The sequence below is a fragment of the Oncorhynchus keta genome, chromosome 35 (genome assembly GCF_023373465.1).
Source record: "Oncorhynchus keta strain PuntledgeMale-10-30-2019 chromosome 35, Oket_V2, whole genome shotgun sequence".
Taxonomy (NCBI): Eukaryota; Metazoa; Chordata; class Actinopteri; order Salmoniformes; family Salmonidae; genus Oncorhynchus; species Oncorhynchus keta.
The window spans coordinates 30,443,543-30,470,378 of NC_068455.1; the positions used below are offsets into that span (position 1 = coordinate 30,443,543).

The 26,836-nt window shown below is 43.4% G+C and overlaps 1 protein-coding gene across 3 annotated transcripts in view; it reads left to right on the top strand.

The window, feature by feature from the left end:
* The window catches only part of LOC118368312 (steroid hormone receptor ERR2-like), a 74,950-nt gene extending 50,014 nt beyond the window's left edge, over positions 1 to 24,936 (top strand). For all 3 annotated transcript variants that reach the window (XM_052496855.1, XM_052496854.1, XM_052496853.1), the window contains 2 exons: positions 12,542 to 12,811; positions 21,671 to 24,936. In XM_052496855.1, the coding sequence (XP_052352815.1) occupies positions 12,542 to 12,811; positions 21,671 to 21,915 (515 nt within the window). In that variant the 3' untranslated portion in view covers positions 21,916 to 24,936. The remainder of the gene's footprint in view (positions 1 to 12,541; positions 12,812 to 21,670) is intronic.
* Positions 24,937 to 26,836: the final 1,900 nt, after the last annotated feature.

A 26,836-nucleotide genomic window follows, 5' to 3' on the forward strand; every position in this document is an offset into this window, starting at 1 on the left:
AAGGTAGGCTACACTCTATTGTCAAATGTAAGGTAGGCTACACTCTATTGTCAACTGTAAGGTAGGGTACACTCTATTGTCAAATGTAAGGTAGGGTACACTCTATTGTCAAATGTAAGGTAGGCTACACTCTATTGTCAACTGTAAGGTAGGCTACACTCTATTGTCAAATGTAAGGTAGGGTACACTCTATTGTCAAATGTAAGGTAGGCTACACTATTGTCAACTGTAAGGTAGGGTACACTCTATTGTCAAATGTAAGGTAGGCTACACTCTATTGTCAAATGTAAGGTAGGCTACACTCTATTGTCAACTGTAAGGTAGGGTACACTCTATTGTCAAATGTAAGGTAGGCTACACTCTATTGTCAAATGTAAGGTAGGCTACACTCTATTGTCAAATGTAAGGTAGGCTACACTCTATTGTCAACTGTAAGGTAGGGTACACTCTATTGTCAAATGTAAGGTAGGGTACACTGTATTGTCAAATGTAAGGTTAGGGTACACTGTATTGTCAACTGTAAGGTAGGGTACACTGTATTGTCAACTGTAAGGTAGGCTACACTCTATTGTCAAATGTAAGGTAGGCTACACTCTATTGTCAAATGTAAGGTGGCTCCACTCTATTGTCAAGTGTAAGGTAGGCTACACTCTATTGTCAACTGTAAGGTTAGGGTACACTCTATTGTCAAATGTAAGGTAGGGTACACTGTATTGTCAAATGTAAGGTAGGGTACACTGTATTGTCAACTGTAAGGTAGGCTCCACTCTATTGTCAAATGTAAGGTAGGCTACACTCTATTGTCAACTGTAAGGTTAGGGTACACTCTATTGTCAAATGTAAGGTAGGGTACACTATTGTCAAATGTAAGGTAGGCTACACTCTATTGTCAAATGTAAGGTAGGCTACACTCTATTGTCAACTGTAAGGTTAGGGTACACTCTATTGTCAACTGTAAGGTAGGGTACACTATTGTCAAATGTAAGGTAGGCTACACTCTATTGTCAACTGTAAGGTTAGGGTACACTCTATTGTCAACTGTAAGGTAGGGTACACTATTGTCAAATGTAAGGTAGGCTACACTCTATTGTCAAATGTAAGGTAGGCTACACTCTATTGTCAAATGTAAGGTAGGGTACACTGTATTGTCAACTGTAAGGTAGGGTACACTGTATTGTCAACTGTAAGGTAGGCTACACTCTATTGTCAAATGTAAGGTAGGCTACACTCTATTGTCAAATGTAAGGTAGGGTACACTGTATTGTCAACTGTAAGGTAGGGTACACTGTATTGTCAACTGTAAGGTAGGCTACACTCTATTGTCAAATGTAAGGTAGGCTACACTCTATTGTCAAATGTAAGGTAGGGTACACTCTATTGTCAAATGTAAGGTAGGCTACACTCTATTGTCAACTGTAAGGTAGGCTACACTCTATTGCCAACTGTAAGGTAGGCTACACTCTATTGTCAACTGGAAGGTAGGCTACACTCTATTGCCAACTGTAAGGTAGGCTACACTCTATTGCCAACTGTAAGGTAGGCTACACTCTATTGTCAACTGTAAGGTAGGCTACACTCTATTGTCAAATGTAAGGTAGGCTACACTCTATTGCCAACTGTAAGGTAGGCTACACTCTATTGCCAACTGTAAGGTAGGCTACACTCTATTGTCAACTGTAAGGTAGGCTACACTCTATTGTCAACTGTAAGGTAGGCTACTCTCTATTGTCAACTGTAAGGTAGGCTACACTCTATTGCCAACTGTAAGGTAGGCTACACTCTATTGTCAACTGTAAGGTAGGCTACACTCTATTGTCAACTGTAAGGTAGGCTACTCTCTATTGTCAACTGTAAGGTAGGCTACTCTCTATTGTCAAATGTAAGGTAGGCTACACTCTATTGTCAACTGTAAGGTAGGCTACACTCTATTGTCAACTGTAAGGTAGGCTACACTCTATTGTCAACTGTAAGGTAGGCTACACTCTATTGCCAACTGTAAGGTAGGGTACACTCTATTGTCAACTGTAAGGTAGGCTACACTCTATTGCCAACTGTAAGGTAGGCTACACTCTATTGTCAAATGTAAGGTAGGGTACACTCTATTGTCAAATGTAAGGTAGGCTACACTCTATTGTCAACTGTAAGGTAGGCTACACTCTATTGTCAACTGTAAGGTTGTCAGAGCCCTTGCCTCCCTGTGTTGACATACAGGACAGTAAATATGGCGCGCTAACTACAGTGCTTTGTATGTCAAAGCTTTTAAGTGCTGCGTTAATACAATTATCGTAACCTGCATTGTACAGTGGATAGTTGACTAATCTTAATTGGATTTGCCATGCCTTGTCTGACAACAAGCCCATCATTCTGAATGACTCCATAATGATTGTTTAACCCAAAACTCAACTGGAAGGCAGACTGTCTGACATTTCTAAATGTGTGGAAATGCTTGGCTTTGCATAGTACTGCTGGAGTACTGCACAAGCTGCAGCGAGATGATTAAACCTAAGTAGATTATTCTGATCTGCCTGTGTACACACGCATGCACACACACCCACTTTTATCTCTTACCCATTGTTTATATTTACCTGACTACTGGAGTCAACAACAACATCAACGTATTGCATTCAGGAGTTTATACATTTCAATTAAAGAGTCTAAATCCATTTTGTTTTTAAATCATGAATAAAACACAGTGTCAGTACTATGATGTAATTTACAACCTTTATGGTTGTTTGACTACCCCGAAATGTGCCATAAAGTCGTCAAATTAGAATGAAAAGGGAGACTGAAACTGTAACGCCAAAGCTCCCCTGTTCTCCCCTTGGTGAGCTCTGTATTAGGCCATTCCCTCTACACCAGCCATGAAATGGCTGCATAATTGAGTTGTACATGGCTGAACCTGATCAGAGATGGTTCACTGGCTGACCCAGACTCCATGCACTAATACTCTATGCACCAATGGCACCCCAGGGCAGTCTAGCACAGACACGGGGCAGTCTAGCACAGACACAGGGCACAGAGAACCATGTTTTTCTCCCCATCCACTCTCTCTGGGAGGAAAAGAGAGGGAGAAAACTGCTGATTGCATTTTGATAGATTTTCTGGCCTTTGGCAATGGAATTAAAAAGATTAACAGTTCATTATGAAGTGGGCCACATTGATTAGGACATTGACAGATGGGCAATGACCAAAGTCCAAAGGTAACCATTTACAAGTCAAGAAGATTGGCACTTAAGTTCTCCCAATTGATTTTTCATTGCCTCTTTTCTCGGCTAACATTTGAAAAAGTGTTTTAAAAGTGCTGTAATTGGCCGTGGAGTAGAGCTAACCTCGTCTAATTGGAGGGTGATTGAGGAACAGCAAAGTGGTACTATTAGCTTCCGTGAGTGGTATCAATCTCTCACAAGATCCCATATCAATTTGGTGTGTTATCTCTCTCATGTATGGTCTAGAAATACACTTCAATTAACATACTACAGTAGAATTGTACAGTTATACTGTAGCCACACTGAGGATCTCAACCACAGGATTTGACTAACACAATGCATAGTTAGACTTAATAATTGTTAGTCAATAAGTCCTCACACTGTAGTCAGTGTACTGTCAGTAGACTGAGTTGACCTATCAGGGGGAAAGTTGGTGTTGCAGATGCCTGGCCCAGTTTGCTGTTATCAGCTCTGAGGACCCGGTCCTCTAATGACAGCCTTTACTTTAAATCTGTTACTGATGAATTAGTGATCATTATGAGGCTGTGGATGCCAGCGTCTCTGCTCCAGATAGAGCCAGCAGCAGCAGAGGGAGGGAGGAGGCAAATATGACAGTGGGCTGACAGGGACTGTGGCTGGATCACGGTCATTAAGGCCAGTGTTTGGGGACAATGAGTGATGACTTGCTCCTAAGGTGCCCCCCCCCCCTCCCCCAAGCTGCATTTCTCTGTGTCCAAGTGGTTTAGGAGGAACTTAGGCAGCCCAATTCTCTTTTTTTCCCACTAATTGTTTTTTTTGACCAATCACATTAGATCTTTTCACCTCAGATTTTTTTCAGAGCTGTTCTGATCAGTGACAAAATAATCAGAATTGGGCTGCCTGGGCTCCACATGGCTATGACCTCTGTGTCTCCTTAACATATTTCGCAGGGGGGGGCACTGCTGAACCCCCCCAACCCCTCCAAAACTACCCCCAGCCCCTAATCCAGGAACAGTGTGAGCCATGTGGAACCTGCAATGCATGCCACTTGTGCAGGAGGGTTTCATCAAATCAAAATCAAATCAAATCAAATCAAATTGTATTTGTCACATACGTGTTGCTGGCAAGCGAAATGCTTGTGCTTCTAGTTCCGACAATGCAGTGATAACCAACAAGTAATCTAACTAACAATTCCAAAACTACTGTATTATACACAGTGTAAGGGGATAAGGAATATGTACATAAGGATATATGAATGAGTGATGGTACAGAGCAGCATACAGTAGATGGTATCGAGTACAGTATATACATATGAGATGAGTATGTAGACAAAGTAAACAAAGTGGCATAGTTAAAGTGGCTAGTGATACATGTATTACATAAGGATGCAGTCGATGATGTAGAGTACAGTATATACATATGCATATGAGATGAATAATGTAGGGTAAGTAACATTATATAAGGTAGCATTGTTTAAAGTGGCTAGTGATATATTTACATCATTTCCCATCAATTCCCATTATTAAAGTGGCTGGAGTTGGGTCAGTGTCAATGACAGTGTGTTGGCAGCAGCCACTCAATGTTAGTGGTGGCTGTTTAACAGTCTGATGGCCTTGAGATAGAAGCTGTTTTCCAGTCTCTCGGTCCCAGCTTTGATGCACCTGTACTGACCTCGCCTTCTGGATGATAGCGGGGTGAACAGGCAGTGGTTCGGGTGGTTGATGTCCTTGATGATCTTTATGGCCTTCCTGTAACATCGGGTGGTGTAGGTGTCCTGGAGGGCAGGTAGTTTGCCCCCGGTGATGCGTTGTGCAGACCTCACTACCCTCTGGAGAGCCTTACGGTTGAGGGCGGAGCAGTTGCCGTACCAGGCGGTGATACAGCCCGCCAGGATGCTCTCATTGTTAGAGGCAGACGTTTGTCACCTGCTGTTTCCAGGGTTGGAGTGTTTTCTGATGGGAATTCTGTGGCGTGATTCTGTGGGTTCACTGAGTGCTGGCTGGTCTCCTCTTGCGGTTTGTGTCTAGTCCACAGACCTAAACCTGGTTGGGTTCATTGTCTTTTTGCATGTTTCAATAGGAATGTAGAACACACTCCATATCCTAGTATTTTACATTTTGTAAGACATTTCATGTAATAACGATATTTTTCAAAATTGTTCAGTTTAAGACAAAACCCAGAATGTCAATTGTCTTTTATCAAATGTAGTTGTAGATTTTTGCTTTGCAGTTACACCCAAACAGCCTAATGAATTGGCCTGGTTCTTGTTCTTATTTATTAATGGTCTTTGTGGATTATCAATCATATCTACTTGATTCAATTCCAGCCTGTTAGCTCAGTATACAGACTCCATTGGTCATGTAGCTTATGTTTAGTTGTTAGCAGGGAACAAGGCAGTGATGTTTAGGAGATATCACGCCTCTGGTATATGTGAGCTCCCTACACACTCCCCCCCCCTCCTCCCCCACAGCCCCCTCTGGGTTTTTTTGTGTTGCTTTGCCATTAAATTGTGAAATCTACTTACTGTGTTGCCAGGCTGATCCTACTCAAGCTGCGTAATCTTCTTGTAATAGAGTGTGAATACTGCCGGGCAATACATCAGCACCTCATCAGTGTACTTTATTAAATATAGACACCAACAGACAGCTCTTAGTATATTCAATTTACCCTCTGACGTAGGCTTCAACACACCAGATAAAGATAGATTGAGCAATCAGGTGGATGCTGAGGCCTGAACCCAGGCAGACAGGCAGGGAGCACCATGCTGAGGGGGCTGGGAGATTGAGATGGGGGTGTATCAGATAAGTCCAGGCAGGGAAGGAGACAGGGAGAGAGGAAGGAGAGAAGAAGTAGAGAGGCAGGGAGGGATGGGAGACAGGGAGAGAGGAAGGAGAGAAGAAGTAGAGAGGCAGCGAGGGAAGGGAGACAGGGAGAGAGGAAGGAAAGAGTCAGGGAGGCAGGGAGAGAAGCAGGGAGGCAGGCAGGGAGAGAGGCAGGGAGGCAGGCAGGCAGGGAGAGAAGCAGGGAGGCAGGCAGGGAGAGAGGCAGGCAGGGAGGCAGGCAGGGAGAGAGGCAGGGAGGCAGGCAGGGAGAGAGGCAGGGAGAGAGGCAGTGAGAGAGGCAGGGAGGCAGGCAGGGAGAGAGGCAGGCAGGCAGGGAGAGAGGCAGGGAGGCAGGCAGGGGTGTTTAAGGGTAGGAAAGGGACCTCTACCAGGAACAGAGAAGGGGGATTCCTTTGTTTTGTTGCCATGCTACAAAATGTCACCCGTTTGTATGAGTAGTTACCAGCAAACCGAGCATCAAACGCATTTTATATTTTGATATACATCATTAACGTCAGCAGGGTATAAATAGTATTAGTAATTTGCAGTGAGGAAGTCCTTCAGAGAGCTGATGATGTGCCTTTAGACATTGTCAGATAGCTGTCGGTCCCTCATTAAGACGTGTTGCTGGTTGGCAGCAGAGATAAATTATGTGCAATTATGTGAATGATTAAAGTCAGATTCCTCCTGGTCTTTGGGCTAAACAGAGATATATAACGCCAAACGAGGGCTGTGGGACCCTTGGGACGGCTAAATACTCCCGAGCCGGGGTCACGGGGTCAGGGGGTGCAGATTAAGACAAGGGGATTACTGTATTTAACGTTATACAACCTCATAACGTTCACAGGCCGCTGGTCAAATCACCCATTCCCAACTACTTACAATGGGATAATGGTCTGGTTATCATCTTAAAAGTAGAGATAGCTGGCTCTTCACAAAAGTGAGAGCACTGAACCGTTTAGTCATAGTTTTAACCTGCAAAACAGAATTTAATTAATTAATTGTCTATCATCCAGCTATATGTGACTTTTCAAACCGATTTCCACTGCTGAAATTCAAGATGTACTGAATTGTATTTGTAACATCATATATGACAGGGTAGTTTGTGTGATGTGTGGGGCACTGTGTATCCAGTGAAGGCTTGCAGCAGGCTGACTTGAGCTGTGTGTTGAACGTGTGGCCGAGGCTCAGGGTAAATTATTTATGTCAAGCACAGCAATTTATTACCAAGCAGCTATTGATTGGGTCCCCCTGGCGCTGTCATGTAAATTCAGGAAGAATCATTGCCGTCAGCTGCAGCTTACACACACACACACACACACACACACACACACACACACACACACACACACACACACACACACACACACACACGCACACGCACACGCACACACACACACACACACACACAACAAGCACGCCAATACACACTTGCGCACAAACATGCACAAACACACATGGCCACTAACATGGCCACACACACACACAGACGCAAATACTCACATAGATACACACACACACACACACACACACACACACACACACACACACACACACACACACACACACACACACACACACACACACACACACACACACACACACACACACACACACACACACACAGGCTTGCACACACATTAGAATCAAAATGACCACACGGCTTTGCTTCTGCTCCAGTCTGTTTGGTATGAAATAAATGTTGTTTTATCAACCTTAAGAGCTGATCAGGACATATCATTAACAGCACAGCTTCTTGTAATAACATTTTTGAGATGATTTAATTAAGAATGTATCTGTTTCTGAAATAAAAGTAGTAGATTTGGGGATGTTTTAAAAGACTGTTTCTGAAATAAAAGCTTTGATGAGCTAGCTGGACCTCTGTGATTTTTAGGGCTAGTATTGAACTGGAGCCTGGAGAGCACTAGACTGGACTGAGGTGAGATTGCTGTTGGGCAAAAGTCTTCAGGGCTGGCTTGTCCTTCTGATAGCTAGCCATGATAGATCAGCCCCTGTCCAGCGAGAATTACTCTCTCTCTCTATTCCTCTCCATCTCTCTCTTCCTCTCTCTATCTTTCTCTCTCTTCCTTTCCCTCCATCCCTCTCTCTCTCACTCTCTCATTCCCCATCCCTCCCTCCATCTCTTTCCTTTCATCCCTCTCCCTCAATCCCCATCTCTCTCCATGCCTCTCTCTCTCTCTGTCTCTCTCTCTCTGTCGGCCTGTTCAGTAGTTTGATTGAGGGTGAAATACGAGGGGGCTGCAGCTGGAGGGGGCCACCATGCCTCGTAATTACATCTCTTTTTATGACCCGTACTAATGGCCCTCTGGGAGAGGGAAACAATAATAAATTAATAGAATACGAACTCCCGCTCAACAGAAATCTTCAGCATTTAATTTTGGGCCGTCCTCTGCTCTGGCAGATGAAATGCCACCCTGATTAAACTGACGAGTGGTGGACCCAGAGGCAGTCGGCGCGGGGTGGCCTGCCTGGTCTGCCGGAGATATGTCAGAGATATGTCGGAGATATGTCAGAGATATGTCAGAGATATGTTAGAGATATGTCGGAGATATGTCGGAGATATGTCAGAGATATGTTAGAGATATGTTAGAGATATGTCAGAGATATGTCGGAGATATGTCAGAGATATGTCGGAGATATGTCAGAGATATGTCAGAGATATGTCGCAGATATGTCAGAGATATGTCGGAGATATGTCAGAGATATGTCGGAGATATGTCAGAGATATGTTAGAGATATGTCGGAGATATGTCAGAGATATGTCGGAGATATGTCAGAGATATGTCGGAGATATGTCGGCGATATGTCAGAGATATGTCAGAGATATGTCGGAGATATGTCAGAGATATGTCGGAGATATGTCAGAGATATGTTAGAGATATGTCGGAGATATGTCAGAGATATGTCGGAGATATGTCAGAGATATGTCGGAGATATGTCGGAGATATGTCGGAGATATGTCAGAGATATGTTAGAGATATGTCGGAGATATGTTAGAGATATGTCAGAGATATGTCAGAGATATGTCGGAGATATGTCGGAGATATGTCAGAGATATGTCAGAGATATGTTAGAGATATGTCAGAGATATGTTAGAGATATGTCAGAGATATGTCAGAGATATGTCAGAGATACGTTAGAGATATGTCAGAGATATGTCAGAGAAATGTCGGTTGGGGATTTTGTCTCTCCCTAACTGGCTCTTTAATAATAATAATAATATATGCCATTTAGCAGACGCTTTTATCCAAAGCGACTTACAGTCATGTGTGCATACATTCTACGTATGGGTGGTCCCGGGGATTGAACCCACTACCCTGGCGTTACAAGCGCCATGCTCTACCAACTGAGCTAGTTGTATCCGCAATAACAAGCTAAGCATCATAAGATAAACCAAAACATATTTCGACATGTGTTCATCTCTATAGGATTAACATATGAGAGCTTAGAGGACAGAGGAATGAGACTCTAACAGGACTGTTTTGACAGGGATATTGTTTGAGTATGCAAATTCAGTATAGATAAGTCAGGCCAAATGTGAGGGAGCAGATCAGGACAAGCTGAGGGAAATGATCTGTCAAAGAAAACACATTTATTCCTGTCTTATGACTCTCATATGTGATTTATACAAAATATGGCAGTGAAACCCTATTCTAGATTTGCCTTTATCAGCTAGAGAGACCGGCCAAGCTTGTCAATGTTGTCGAAACCATTTCAAGTGGCCGTGTTTATTGAGCTCCATAAACACAAGCAACAAACTGGTGTGATTTTATACTGTGCCAAGCCAAGGACAGGGCTCCTTGTAAGAACGCAGCTGCGGCATGAAGTGAATTAGTCTACTGTTGAAATCAGTCATGGTCTTCAGTGTCTGGACAAGAGGCGAGAAGAGAACATGTTCCCTGTTCACAGCCACCACATGTCTGTTTGTCACCATCTGTAATCCCAGGGAGAGACATTTATCCTGGGGACCTCTTGTCCACATGTAAGGAGAAGGTACATTGTGGTTAAATTGTGGTACAGCATAGATGATTCACTAAAACCAATTGTATGTTGAAGTTCCCTTGTGTTTAGTGGATAAAATAAATACTACATTATAAATGTAATTAAAACGTTATAATGTTAAAGCACGATTCTCTCATAACTTCACAATTCCCTATATGAAAGCTTCCTTAATCAAAATCAATGTAAAAAATAAAGATCTCAGAAATGCCTTTCTTGCCCTCTGCTAGCTTACTCACCCAGTGGACTCAGCAGCTGAGTGGAAAAGGGCCTTCAACCACACAGACAGGTCTTTCAGATTTGGTCAATATTGTGTCATGTTTGGTCAAATCCCACCAAGGCACTGGTGTGGAAATGAAGATGTAAATATTGATATTTCATTAGAGGAAATCACCCACTCTGACGGCACTTAACCGGGCCGCCTTTGGAGCGTGGCGGCCAGAGTGCCATGTGACCTGCGGAGTCGGCAAGTCACTTCATTACTCGATTAAATTGAGTGGAAAACGGCAAGGCAACGACACGAGATTCCATTTGGAGCCATAATTTAGGCCCTGAAGAGAGAGACCGAGCAGGGGGAAAACCCCTCCTCTCCATCTCACAACACCAGATTCAATTCAAGGACTTTTAGCGTCAAACGTAATTGCAGGCTGCTGTGTTCAGTGTGTGCATATTGCTGAGAGGTGTCTGGTATAACAGAGGGATTCTGCATTCTCTCGTACAAATCTAGAACAAGTTCTTTCCCTGTGCTGTCACATTGAGGGCAAGGTGTTTGTTCCGCTTGAGTCCTCCTTGGCATTAAAAGTGTGCACAAAGCTTGGGCTGTGATTGCAATGCCAACCTGACGCAGCAATCAGACTGCACCTTGTCTACACTTGCGTGACAATTTCCTTGCGGTCAGTCCAGATTCTGTCTCACTAATGGCAAGGTACGCCTACTCCAGTTCAGACAGGGATTTATAATGCATTTTGAGGTGTGGTTGCACAGGAACCTGAACTAACCTGGACTTGTGGCTTCCTCCTACAATGATATGAATATGTGCTCCTAGCAAATTTGGTAAAGTGTCTGTATTTTGCTGGTCCTGTCTGTGGTTCACATACCCCTGGCCACCCGGCTTGCCCTGACCTGCCCTGTCCTGGGCCCTGCACCTGTCTCTGTCTCTGTTTGATCAGCCTCCATTCTACTGACTATTGATTCCCCTTCACATTGTGAAGGCCCTCACATTACGATCGCAATCTGTTAATGAATGTATCCTCCAGCTCTCCCCTGCTGTGGTCATCACCACGATAAGGGAAATGAAACTCTCAGGTAGCCCCTTTCCTCACTCTCTCTCTCTCTCTACTTTATTCTATCTGTTTCTCCCACTTCTGTTTCTATCTCTCTCTCTCTCTCTCTCTCTTTCTCACCCATATGTGTGTGTGTCCACCACAGTGTCAGGGCTGGGGAGATAAACATCACCCTGTGACTGTCCCAATGAGATCATTTATATTTAAGAGAAAACATCTGGAGGAGGTGTGGTGAGCGGCCTGGTCAATAGTGTAATCTATCACCTCTTAATCACCTGGGAGAAGATAGTATTGCAACAGTAAACTTGTAAAAGCAATCATTTTAATCAGGCGACGTCGGAGAGGGCTAAAATGTTTTCAGAATGGGGCGCCGTGGGCCCGCTAGACCAGGACAGGAGGGATTGTGGGGGAGGAGGGGATGTGCCCAATAAAACATCAGCATTTTTTTTTTTTAAAGCAGGCCTTTAGGGCAGGGTGGCTCCCATGACCCCTTGCTGTGCGTGTGTGCGAGCGAGCGAGCGTGCATGTTAGTGTTGTGTGTATGTTTTCATTACCTCCCCCAGTGCGGCACTGAGTGTGTGTCACGTCCTCGACCCTTCCAATGAGGATCTGTCTCAGTGCTAATCCCACCAATAGCAGTGTGACAGGAAACAAGGGCTGACCAGACGGCTTTGTGTCTCGAAGACCTTTGCACCGATTTACTGTCTTCACTTACAGTAAAGCCCACTGGAGTGCTGTGACACCCATTTCAGAGAGGACCTTCCAGAGTGCATTTAAAATTAAACACCTCTCCTGCTAACATGTGCCGTGGCATGTAGTGTAGTCAGCCGGGGTGAAACCAACAACTCATGTTTTGGTTACTGATCAGATCTGTCCATGAGAAAAGACCTTGAAAGTGGACAGTACATCTTCGGCTTCACAGTGTTTTGATTAAAATAATCAGAGTGGCGTTGTTAACTTGTTGATGTTCTTTTAATAGGTCACCCTTTATTTGAGATAATTGCATTCATCTATTGACAAAGTGTGAATATAAAGAGCCCATCCGATTCTTTTTCACTGTTTTCTATTTCATCTTAAGGGCAAAGCAGGAGCTGGAAACACCCACTCTTTCACACACGCACGCACGCATGCACACACACACATACAATAAAACACACATACATAAAAACACAAAATGATATGAGTGCCAGTGCATTGTATTGCAGGTAACTATTCTCTTCTGTCTCCTCAGGCTTCTCCACACTGTCCCTGGCAGACCAGATGAGCCTACTGCAGAGCGCCTGGATGGAGATCCTGATCCTGAGCATCGTGTTCCGCTCGCTGCCCTACGAGGACGAGCTGGTGTATGCAGAGGACTACATCATGGACGAGGAGCACTCGCGGCTCACGGGCCTGCTCGACCTCTACGTGTCCATCCTGCAGCTCGTTCGCAAGTACAAGAAGCTGAAGGTGGAGAAGGAGGAGTTTGTTACCCTCAAGGCCATCGCTCTCGCCAACTCAGGTAGGACAATATACACCACCTCAATAAATCAAATCAAATTGTATTTGTCACATACACATGGTTAGCAGATGTTAATGCGAGTGTAGCGAAATGCTTGTGCTTCTAGTTCCGACAATGCAGTGCAATATAGAGCGTAAATAAAGTGACAAACAGGGATGATAGGTGAATATCTGGATATTACATTCTTTACAAGGATTTGTAATTGAAGCAATATTGAAAGAGCAATTCTTGTAAACAATGAATGCCCCTTACACTAAGTCTAAATTTGTCCTGCTAGGTGACCTAAACTGGGACATGCTTAAACCACTTGACCAAGTCCTAAAGCAATGGGACTCCCTAAATATTTCTCAGATTATTACCAATCCCACAAGGTATGACTCCAAACACCCAGAAAAGGCTGCTCTCCTTGATGTTATTCTCACAAATAATCCTGATAGTTATCCGTTTGGAGTTTTCTGTAATGACCTTAGTGATAACTGTTTTACAGCCTGTGTTCGTAATGGCTGCTCAGTGAAACAACCTGTACTGATTTGTCATAGACACTTGCTAAAAAATATTTAATGAGCAAGCCTTCCTTCATGACCTGGCCTCTGTAAATTGGTATAGAATCAGCTTGATCACCTCTATCGAAGACGCTTGGACCTTATTTTTTGATATACCTCAATTGGAGCTGTACCTGTGGAGGCATTTCAAGGCCTACCTTCAAACTCAGTGCCTCTTTGCTTGACATCATGAGAAAATCAAAAGAAATCAGCCAAGACCTCAGAAAAAAATTGTAGACCTTCACAAGTCTGGTTCATCCTTGGGAGCAGTTTCCAAATGCCGGAAGGTACCACATTGATCTGTACAAACAATAGTAGGCAAGTATAAACACCATGGGACCATGCAGCCGTCATACCGCTCAGGAAGGAGACGCATTCTGTCTCCTAGAGATGAACGTACTTTGGAGCGAAAAGTGCAAATCAATCCCAGAACAACAGCAAAGGACCTTGTGAAGATGCTGGAGGAAACAGGTACAAAGTATCTATATCCACAGTAAAACGAGTCCTATATCAACATAACCTGAAAGTCTGCTCAGCAAGGAAGGAGCCACTGCTCAGAAACCGCCATAAATATGCCAGAGTGTGGTTTGCAACTGCACATCCGAACAAAGATCATACTTTTTGGAGAAATGTCCTCTGGTCTGATGATGCAAAAATTTAACTGTTTGGCCATAATGACCATCGTTATGTTTGGAGGAAAAAGGGGGAGGCTTGCAAGCCGAAGAACACCATCCCAACCGTGAAGCACAGTGGTGGCAGCATCATGTTGTGGGGGTGCTTTGCTGCAGGAGGGACTGGTGCACTTCAGAAAATAGATGGCATCATGAGGTAGGAAAATTATGTGGATATATTGAAGCAACATCTCAAGACATCATTCAGGAAGTTAAAGCTTGGTCGCAAATGGGTCTTCCAAATGGACAATGACCCCAAGCATACTTCCAAAGTTGTGGCAAAATGGCTTAAGGACAATAAAGTCAAGGTATTGGAGTGGCCAACACAATTCCATGACCTCAATCCTATAGAAGATTTGTGGGCAGAACTGAACATGTGTGTGCGAGCAAGGAGGCTTACACACCTGACTCGGTTACACCAGCTCTGTCAGGAGGAATTGGCCAAAATTCACCCGACTTATTGTGGGAAGCTTGTGGAAGGCTACTCGAAACATTTGACCCAAGTTAAACAATGTTAAGGAAATGCTACCAAATACTAATTGAGTGTATGTAAACTTCTGACCCACTGGGAATGTGATGAAAGAAATTAAAGCTAAAATAAATAATTCTCTCTACTATTATTCTGACATTTCACATTCTTAAAATAAGGTGGTGATCCTAACTGACCTAAGACAGGGAATTTTTTACGAGGATTAAATGTCAGGAATTGTGAAAAAGTTGAGTTTAAATGTATTTGGCTAAGGTGTATGTAAACCTCTGACTTCAACTGTATATAGCTAGGCGTCATCATCTAAATGAATCCTCATTTATAAGACAGTTCTTATTTTATTAATGGTGCTCGGACCCATCTATGTGAAGCTAGCCACAATAAGGATTAGCCACAACAGTGGACTTTGCGGTTAGCCTCCAAAATAAAAGTATGGCATAATTCTACTATTTGTATTAATTTGCATCACTGTCAATGACATACTTTTATTTAAGTAGCTGGCTAGCTATTTATTTTCATGAACTGAAGTTCAATTTCAGTAGGAGAACAACAAGTGGCAACCTAGCTAATACTTACTCACAAGGATTCATAAATAATTTGTAAGAATAATGAAAATTACTGCAGTTTATACTGATCATTGTTTTCAGGCTGGTTGTATTGGTGCTAGCTAGGTGCAAAGCTCAAACTAGCTACCAACGCGGTATTATAAACACATCGTCCGTGGCCGGTGTTTTCTTGTTTGCAGACTTTTTTGTACAGCTTTGACAGTGCTACTGTATATTTTTTGACACGCAAACACCCAAACGGCGTTCCATAGCATGTATGTAGAGAGGCTAATAGCCGTGACGCTATTATTGTGTAACTCCGGTAAAGGGCAACATCTGAAAAATAGAGCACTTGGTAGTGTATACCGGTGCTCGACCAGTCGTCGAAAACCAACATCCCTGCACGATAGAGAACGGTTGATTGTCAAGTGTAATGAATTCCATTCCATGTTCTTACTCTTTCAAATGACTGCTCGACGAGTTGACTGCTCAATCCACACAGCAGACATTGTGGGCTAGGTTAGGAATGCTGTGTTGCACGTGTAGCGCAACATTTTACGTGGCGTTATTACGTCATGTACCTACGTTATATAGTTATGCACGGTAGCTTTGACATCAGTTTTTAACATTGGCGTTAAACTAGATATATCGGGCCGATACCGATGTTGGCTTTTTTAGCTAATAGAAATTCTGATATTTTCACTGATATATTGCGCATCTCTAGTTGTTACTGACAAGGAGCTCTTTAATCACCACTTCATTAAGTCATGATTCCTAATCAACTCAGCCATTTCCCCATCTCCCACGCCTTCTAATGCGACAAGCCCCTTTGCTCCTCCCTCTTTTTCCGCTGCCCCGCTACAACGTTTCTCCCTGCAGGCGGTCACTGATTCCGATGTGCTGAAGGAGCTCCTTAAACTTGACTGGAAAAAAAACATCTGGGTCAGATGGTTTAGACCCTTTCTTCTTTAAGGTTGCTGCCCCTATCATCTCGAAGCCCATCTCTAACCTCTCTGGGGAGGTTCCCATTGCTTGGAAGGTGAAGACACCAAGTGTCCGTTATTCAAAGGGTCAAGATGAAGCTGATCCTAACTATTATAGGCCAGTTTCTATTTTGCCCTGTTATCAAAAGTGTTGGAAAAACTTGTCAATAATCTACTGAGTGGCTTTCTTGATGTCTTGATGTCTATATTATTCTCTCTGGTATGCAACCTACTGCAGCCCTCATCTTCCACATACAAAACCTGTTCTGCCAGTCACATTCTGTTAAAGGTCCCCAAAGCACACACATCCCTGGGTCACTGCTCTTTTCAGTTCGTTGCACCTAGCAACTGGAACGAGCTGCAAAAAACACTCAAACTGGACAGCTCTTATCTCCGTCTCTTCATTCAAAGACTAAATCATTGCACTATTACTGACAGCTGTGACTTTGTCGCGTGATGTATTGTTGTCTCTACCTTCTTGCCCTTTGTGCTGTTGTCTGTGCCCAATAATGTTTGTGCCATGTTTTGTGCTGCTACCATGCTGTGCTGCTGCCATGTTGTGTTGCTACCATGTTGTTGTCATGTTGTGTTGCTACCATGCTGTGTTGTTATGTGTTTCTGCCATCCTATGTTGTTGTCTTAGGTCTCTCTTTATGTGGTGTTATGGTGTCTCATTTGTCAGGATGTTTGTTTTTTCCTATATGTTTTTAATCCCAGCCTCCGGCCCCGCAGGAGGCCTTTTGCCTTTTGGTAGGCCATCATTGTAAATAAGAATTTGTTCTTAACTGACTTGCCTAATGTAGTTAAAAAAGGTACAAAAATAACAAAATCATTAAAAATATAAATATAAAATTCCTAATTTAAGGTGATGTTGTATTTTTGCAACAAACAAAATATATGTTTTGAAAATCACAGTATGAATTTTCAGTATTTTATGGACAATAGGATATTGTAAAATGGGTAATCACAAGCAATATACACATGTAGTCAGTAATAATAATTGGGACTTTAAAAAAACTTTTTATTGTAATTTTATGAATAAATCCAGTATTTATACATTTTAGGACACATTTCATTAATCTCAAAACACTTTCATATATCAAATCTAGAGCAAGTGTTAGTTTCAAATGAACAAACTATTACTATTAAATTTGTTCTGAATTTTTAAAACACTTTTGCCGCCACATCAAAAATGATTTTAGTGTTCTTTATGGGGTTCTTTTACATGTAAAAACTCTACTTCTATTTACAAATCCAGAAAACTGCTTAAAATGTCATATTGGAATATTATCTTACTCATGATAACAATTGTTCATCATTTGTATTTGTTAATATTCTCCATTACATTAATATATATGAATTTAATATGTTATATTTACATTTCTATATCTATGACCAAAATGTCATGTCCGTGTTTAAAGTAGTTGTTGACTCTACCCTTTAGTTTGGAGTGAGAGAGATAGGGGAGGAGGGAAGGACTGAGCTTTTAATTGAAATCCTTCCATGTTGTGATATTTCTCCATCCGTCCCTCTCTATCTCCATAACAGTAGCTGCAGGGCACGCCAGCCATGGGAGATAAATTTAGCATTTCATTAGGAGCACAAGGCCTGTCAATAAAATGTGTTAAGTCGAATGGAATGAGTATCAGGGAGTGATGGGTCTCGTTTGTTCCAATGCAAAGACGGTACACTCATATCGACAGGCTGCTTTTGAGAAGGCAGGGCTTGTCCCTCTCTGATCAATGCCTGGCTGGGCCACGGGCGTGCTCTCTCTTTTTTTGTCAGGCTGACAAATGAAAATGCTGATGGTGGGCTTTGCTTTCACACGGCAGAGCTTTGTTGGGGGGTGGGGCAGGTGAGGTGTGGAAGGCGGGGAAGGGAGTGAGGCCTTGTGTCAGGGTGGGGAGGGGGCGTCCGGAACGTTTGAGCAAGGTCTCTGTGAGATTCCTCTCCCGGGAGCCCCTCTGTCTGACAGCTGTGAAAATTCATAGCGATTGATTTTGTAATTAGCAGTTTATCAATGGGATCGACGTGGGCTCTCTGATGGATTGCAAGGAAATTGTTTCTTCAAAGTTGTTTTTTTAAAACCATCCCTTCCTCCAAAGCCTACATGCTTGCTCTCTCTCTCTCTCTATCTACCCCCCCCCTCTCTCTCTCTCTCTCTCAATATCTATCTCACGCTATCCCTCTCTATATATCAATCTCTCTCTCTCTATATATATATATATATATCCCTCTCTCTATCTCTCTCACTCTCTATCTACCCCCCTCTCTCTCTCTCTCTCTCAATATCTATCTCACTCTATCCCTCTCTATCTCTATCAATCTCTCTCTCTATATATATATATCCCTCTCTATATCTCTCTCACTCTCTATCTACCCCCCCCCTCTCTCTCTCTCTCTCTCTCTCTCTCTCTCTCTCTCTCTCTCAATATCTATCTCACTCTATCCCTCTCTATCTCTATCAATCTCTCTCTCTATATATATATATATCCCTCTCTATATATCTCTCCCTCTCTATCTCCCCCCCCCCCCCTCTCTCTCTCTCTCTCTCTCTCTCTCTCTCTCTCTCTCAATATCTATCTCACTCTATCCCTCTCTATCTCTATCAATCTCTCTCTCTATATATATATATATCCCTCTCTATATCTCTCTCACTCTCTATTTACCCCCTCTCTCTCTCTATATCTCTCTCACTCTCTATCTACCCCTCTCTCTCTCTCTCTCTATCTATCTATCTATCTACCCCTCTCTCTCTCTCTCTCTCTCTCTCTCTCTCTCTCTCTCTCTCCCTCTCATATATATATATATATCCCTCTCTCTCTCTCTATATATATATATATCCCTCTCTAAATCTCTCTCACTCTCTATCTACCCCCCCCTCTCTCTCTCTCTCTCTCTCTCTCTCTCTCTCTCTCTCAATATCTATCTCACTCTATCCCTCTCTATCTCTATCAATCTCTCTCTCTATATATATATATCCCTCTCTAAATCTCTCTCACTCTCTATCTACCCCCCCCCTCTCTCTCTCTCTCTCTCTCTCTCTCTCTCTCTCAATATCTATCTCACTCTATCCCTCTCTATCTCTATCAATCTCTCTCTATATATATATATCCCTCTCTCTATATATATATATATATATATATATATATCCCTCTCTCTCTCTCTCTCTCTCTCTATATATATATATATCCTCTCCTCTATATATATATATATTATATATATTTCTTCCCTTCTGCCTCTCACTCTCTCCTCTGAGACCTCTTGTCTTCCCTTCTTGCCTGCACTTCACCCTGAGACCTTTGTCCCCTATGCTCACTCACTCTGACCTGTGTCCCCTATGCTCACTCACTCTGACATGTGTCCCCTATGCTCACTCACTCTGACCTGTGTCCCCTATGCTCACTCACCCTGAGACCTTTGTCCCCTATGCTCACTCACCCTGAGACCTGTGTCCCCTATGCTCACTCACCCTGAGACCTTTGTCCCCTATGCTCACTCACTCTGACCTGTGTCCCCTATGCTCACTCACTCTGATCTGTGTCCCCTATGCTCACTCACTCTGACCTGTGTCCCCTATGCTCACTCACTCTGACCTGTGTCCCCTATGCTCACTCACTCTGACCTGTGTCCCCTATGCTCACTCACTCTGACCTGTGTCCCCTATGCTCACTCACTCTGACCTGTGTCCCCTATGCTCACTCACTCTGACCTGTGTCCCCTATGCTCACTCACTCTGACCTGTGTCCCCTATGCTCACTCACTCTGACCTGTGTCCCCTATGCTCACTCACTCTGACCTGTGTCCCCTATGCTCACTCACTTTGACCTGTGTCCCCTATGCTCACTCACTCTGACCTGTGTCCCCTATGCTCACTCACTCTGACCTGTGTCCCCTATGCTCACTCACTCTGACCTGTGTCCCCTATGCTCACTCACTCTGACCTGTGTCCCCTATGCTCACTCACTCTTGGGATCAGATCACTGTAATGGCTCAAATATCAAACACACACACACACACTAATGTCTCTGATACATTTATTAGTTCTATGATTTATCACTGTAATTAAAATGCATTTAATTGCTAATAATTTGTCAGTGCATTGACTTGTCTATATTTCCTAATATCCTGTTTATCACTGACTGTGTTTGACACAAACAGGAGATACAGTAGTCAGTTAGCTCTCTGAGTTCCTGGTGATTTTCCCTTTTGTTCATCTATTCTGCCCCCCCATTCACGACCTACTTCCTTTTACCGCTGTGGATTGGAAAGCGTCAGGGTGAGAAATGTCTCAAGGTCTTGGGCTTACAGTTGTTCCAGTCAATGAATTTAGGATGAAGTCTGAAATCTGTTTGCCTTTTATTGTCCCGTGTGGTGAAATATGCACCGCCAAGGTGAGATGAGTCAGGCGACCAATGACACGCTGTCTCACGAGTACCAGACACTTGTTAACCACTGAGATAACCACAACCCCAGTCTATCCCTGAGAGATAGAGAGAGAGAGAGAGAGAGAGAGAGAGAGAGAGAGAGAGGGGGGGGGGGTGAGGCAAAGAGAGAGGGGGAGGCAGAGAGGGGAGAGAGAGAGAGAGAGAGAGAGAGAGAGGGGTGGGAGGCAAAGAGAGAGTGGGAGGCAGAGAGGGAGAGGGAGAGAGAGAGAGAGAGAGAGAGAGAGAGAGAGAGGGGTGAGGCAAAGAGAGAGTGGGAGGCAGAGATGGGAGAGAGGGAGAAATTAAAAAAGTGTTGAAACATACTACACATGCAGTAAAAGTAGTCGTGAACAATGCAGTACACCACGGCACACCAGAGAGAGAGAGTGACTGCAATGAGTCAGAGAGAGAACCCGCCTCTGAGACTGAAAGAAGGTCAGGGAGGATGTGCGCTACAGAGTCCATACGAGACACATGGTGGTTGTTGTTGATTCAGTTTCACTGTTACAGTAGACCTACATACATACATTTAGTTACACAGGTTGGATCAGAATTGATAGAATACATTTTGTATGATAATCAATCAGTCAAAATATGGTGTCCAGCTAGCTTAAGCACTGACAGTCCTATGATAATGTAATCAAATGTACAATAGTATATACTTTCATTCCACTCATTATTTGATCTAGACGTTTCTGTGGGAGAGGAGGGAGGAAATGAATCCAAATGTGAAGGAAGTATAATTTCTTTATTGAAGCTAGTTTACACCGTCCGATTCCCAGAGTGTTTATAAGAAAACAGTCTATTCCGGAGCTGTCCTTTGGAACAGTGAGGTGTTTAATGTGTGATCATTCACTGGGGTTTGGCTGCAATTCATTCCATTGTGTGCTCCAGGACTCAGGCAAAAAAAAGACATGAAGCTTTGTGTTTTTCTTTACATTCTGTAGTTTATCTTTTCACAGTGTTAATTATGCTGATTACGTGTCCCATAGCTGACTCCACTGAGAGATCAGTACCCAGCCCAGCCATGTTTTACTTTAGTAAAAATACAATTGAGATGATGTGTTACTGTTTACAGAACTATTTTACATTTCAATATATCGAGCAATGGTTTGTGTTGTCATTATATCTCTGAAGATATTAACATAAGACTCATGTTGAAGAGCCCTCTCTCACTGACCCTGTCCCTCCCTCTCCTCTCCAGACTCCATGCATATAGAGGATGTGGAGGCGGTGCAGAAGCTCCAGGATGCGCTCCACGAGGCTCTTCAGGACTACGAAAGCAGCCAACACCAGGAGGACCCCCGGCGGGCAGGCAAGCTGCTCATGACCCTGCCCCTTCTGCGCCAGACCGCCACCAAGGCCGTGCAGCACTTTTACAGCATCAAAGTGCAGGGCAAGGTGCCCATGCACAAACTCTTCCTGGAGATGCTGGAGGCCAAGGTCTGATCGAGGAGCAGGTGCCCCCTGTGAAGGCGATGGGGACAGGGCAATGCAGACAGAGAGACATGGACAGAAGGGACTCAGGACAGGAGAGGGACACCCTGCTGACTGAGACAGGAGACAGACTGACCTCTCTTGTTCTCCACCCCCTCGGGCCCCAGACATTAAAAAAATACAAATAAAGAAGAACAAATGCAAAACTTGGTTATAAGTATAAATATAAAATGATGCAGATTAATTTAAAATATATAAGAAATACTATGTACAGTAATAATTTTGTTTTGTTTATGGTCTGTGGTCATACTGTATGTGAAGGATCTCCCCCTCTCTCTATATCTTCAGAAGGAATAATTGCAGGCTCTTAATTAACATGGTTTCTAGTCAGAACCTCAAGACATCTCCAAATGTGTTCTGATGACAACACACATGGCAACCACTATGAACAGCCTCACTTGTCAGACAGTTATTTCACCTCCTGGACTTGACCAGGACATGTATATATTTATTAATAATGGAAAACTGAGTGTACAGTTAATTTTCGTGAACCCGACGGCCATTTTCTCTCATTCTTTTTCTTGGGGAAAAAAAAGAAAGAAAGAAAGAATAAAAACTGTTACCTAAATGTGAGCTCTATTGATCTAAATGCCCTTGAATATACCTCTTCAGAGCAGTGAGCCGTGTGATATGGGTCTGTCTCAGACAGGAAGAAGACAAACTGGTCACATGACATGTTTAACCAAACTAGCGTAGGCAGGTAGTCAGTCGTCTTATTCTGTAGTAACTCAGCAATAAAGGGAGCCGTGCCGTGGCCAAGCCATGTTAAACCTCCACTACCCTCTCCTTCACAATGCTGCTGTCTATCTGTCTGTCACTATAAGACCCATATGTGTGTGAGTGTGTGTCCCAGCAATGTAGATGTTTCTCCTCTGCAGATGTTGTTGTCAATGGTGCTCTATCTCAAACCCCACACTTGGTCATTGTTCAAGCCGATGGAAATTGCCTCTTGGCAACTGAGCGAATGACCTGATTTGGGCAGGGTGAAAGATGATGAGTGGGTTTGTGGCGGAGGTATCAAAGGATTTATGCTGAGTGGCAGAAGTCCAGGAGATTCCATGTTCAAACAATCAGAGGCCCATATGTCAAACGCTCTATTTAGGGTCCTTTAAGCCCATGGCAGAATCCTCCCACACACAGGGCGCAAGGTACCCAGCATCTGCTATCACCATTTTAGAAGATGCCGGTCTTTTTATAGCTGGGGCTGCCTTTGTGGATCTCCATCCAAACGGAGGTGAATGGCAGGTGCAGTGCAGTGATGTGTTGGTAGCTAGAGCTTCACACTGACTGGGGGTATTTTTAACCCAGAAGGAGGTTATTGCTGTAGCTGTCTGCCTGCTCTCTGCTGTGCTGTTCTGCCTCCCTCCAGGAGTACAGTAGACACGTGGAGCGCTGCTTGACTCCATGTTCACACAGTAGCTGTGGTCTAACACCTCCCAATAGGCCAGGAGACAGACAGGCATTCTTAAAGACAGCAATTCAACCCCCCTCCCAAGGTGCTCCTCTTGTGAGAAGCCATGCAGACTACAAAGTGTCAGCACGTTTCAAAGGGTAGCACCAGTCCCACAGTGTGTCTATACAAGGTGTGATTTCTGGTGGGAAAGTGAGTAGAGGGGCTCCATTCTCTCTGTGTGTAAGCAGGTTGTCCTCCATGGTGCATGCTGGGACCTGTAGTTCAGTACTGTAGACTCATGCTGCTCTTTGTTCTCAAAGGGAGAGAATGTGGTGGGAGGTGGATGATTATAGTACTGATGTGATTTATGTGAAGTGATAAATTGTGGTACCGTCACAATATGATACTGTGATCAAATGAATCCCTGACATTGCAGACGGGATGGTTGCCACTCTGCTTGTAATATCATTGGCCAGTGTTAATCCAGCAGCACCCTCTTTTACTGCAGCCTGATTGGCCACTTTATGGAGGTTGACTACACACCCCAGCACCTAATCATCCAACTTGAACTAGCCGCTGTCTACTTAACAGGCTCCACTTTAGAGGGGGACAATGTAACGTGAGTTATTTTACTGTTGTGCAATACAAGGACCAATTCTGACTGAAACCATGCTGAAAGCATGCTGAAAACATGCTGAAAGCATGCTTTTTCTAAGATTTGGGACAATTTGATTATCTTTTCAATATCACTCAAAATACCTCTAATCAAAAATAAATATCACAACTATATTTTCTTTGCTCGGCTGTAAAATACAAGTGTTTTAATGGACAAGTACAGATTACACACATCAAACAGTTTAGCCTAAAAACTTTTTGTAACGATGCAAAATTCAAACCCAACACGATGCAACGTAAACTCCAGGCACTTCCTCTCAATGCTTCACGTCTTACATTCAAACCCTGGTTCTATATAATGTGTATATATCTGAATGTCAATAGTTACTGGACAGTAGCCTATACAGTAGGTTGCCGAGTTACAGCAGTTCAAAATAAAGTACGGTATGCAGCGTCCTGCTGACTACTACCTCATCACTATTGTCGATACTTTTGATTTCAAGACATACTCTTCATCATCATCATCAAGACTGTATTGAAACATACCTGAGCCGTCCATGTTTCTATCAAAGATTTATTGTCTAGAAATGCTCCTGCCAAGATATTTGTAATTGTAGTCACCAGTTGTCTCTTACCATCTATATATCTGTTTGTAAAGGTACAGCATGCTAAAAGTTGACCACATGAGTTGGCCATTAATGGGTGTGACACCCATTTTGGTTATGAAGCGGGTACATGTTTTTATTAACATCAGTGTGTCAGAATTGGTCCCTTGATGATAAAATTGCAGTAAGGAACAGGTACTTTAAATTATTTCCTGCTCCTACATATAAATATTTATGGTGTGAATTATATCATTTGGCAACAGTGTACATTGTTATCTCAGATTGTTAAATCATCAATATCTGTGTAACTTTTATGTTTTGATTTCCTAAAAGGAACAAATAATTAAATAACTCCCAGAAGTCTGTGATTCATTTCTTATCCCACTACACTGGTGATTATGTTGTGATGTTAAAAGATACCAAGCAAACCTCCAGAGTGTTGCAGCGGTCTAAGGCACTGCATCTCAGTGCAAGAGGCGTCACTACAGCCCCGGGATTGAATCCAGGCTGTATCTCATCCGGCTGTGATTTGGAGTCCCATAGGGCGGCGCAAAATTGGCCAAGTGTCGCCCGGGTTTGGCCGGGGCAGGCCGTCGTTGAAATAAGAATTTGTTCATAACTGACTTGCCTAGTTAAATAAAGGTAAAAAAATATATATCATAATAATCACATAGTAGTATTGAGAAATAGTGCATTTATAAAGTCACATTTGTGAAGATGAGGGCTCATCTTTATTAATAATATCATTAGACTCAGAAAGAGGATCAGACATACATTTATTTCTATGTATCAACCATGTGCTGTATGACATTTGGCCTTCATCCATGTCTTACTCTGTCACGTCTAGGCTACTCATTCAGTTTGTAACCTGAACCCTTAACTCCATCCTCCCCTCAGTGTATTTACCCCATCTGCAGAGACACTAGCATGCTGCTCGTCCACAGGGTTTACAGACACTCGGATTGGGATTGACTTAATGCTGTGAGTTGAAGAGCGTGAGAGCAGAGAGCAGCAGTCCCAGCAGACACCGGACAGGCCACCGGCGACGGGCAGATGAGCTAACAGCCCCAGCCTCCACTGAGCCAGACCAGGAGCTGTGGATGTGGACCATAGAAAATGCATCCGTCACAGAAAACTGGCAGACACGCTAGCACTACTGGGGGGGGGGGGGAGATGGATCCATCATTTCAGGAAGCTGAGATTCCTGGGACTTGAGTATTCCCTGCTCTATATAATTATAAGAGGCAATTTCCTTTTTTGAAATAATGTCTCGCTAACCAATTAATTGTAATAATCCTCCATGTTGAAACTACAGTGTTAGAAGACACCAGACAGTGCCGGTTGTGATGGTGGCTTTAGGTTGACTGAAGGAAGAATGGAAAGAAAAGAAGGGGGTGTATTCTCTCTGTTGCCATGGGGTCTGGTAGCTCCTACACATACTGTGTACATATCTGAGATGTAATGGGTACATTAAGAGTAATGGTATTTTCATGCTACATGAGGATCCTCCAGGCTCTCCAGATATCCCAAGCTGTACGGTTCCCTCTCAACTGATAACAGTCAGCTTTACATCCAGCCAGCCATTGACAAGTAAAAAGACCTTTCATTAGGTCTACCACGCATCTCATCAGAATCTCCATCGCAGGGGTATGACGGCTGTGTATTGCTTAAGTGTGTTTCATTATTCATTACAATACTGATGATGGGGAGGGAAAGGATTACATGTCAGTGTGAGTGATTGGGTTTGAACAGACCTGCTGCACACACTTTGCATCAACCAAAGGCTCAAATTACACTTAGGATGAAAACGGAGCACGCAAATACCCAGGAGAACTTGTGGCACAGATATGGAGCATGGGCCACCATCTCTCGCTCTCTCTCTCTCCCTCTCTTCCTCCTCTCCCCTCCTCCCCCTCTCTCTTTATCTCTCTCCCTCTTTCTCTCACTCTCTCCGTCTCCCCTCACCCTGTCTAATTTTCTTTATTCCTCTCGCTTCCTCTTACTCTTCATATGAGTCCTCAGCTGCTCTGTACGATACGGTTGATCTTACTGTCAGACTGGTTTTTGTGTGTTTATTTATTGCTCCATTTGTGATAACAGGAGTGGGACATATTTCACAACCTGAGGGTATTAGTGTCTCCGACAGCACAATGTACAGAGAACTGTTACGTCATCTGAAATGTACCTCGTAAAGTAGGGTCAACTACTGTAGTATTGTGTTAAATATAGCGTCCTCTTTTCAGAGAAAAAGCTCACCATC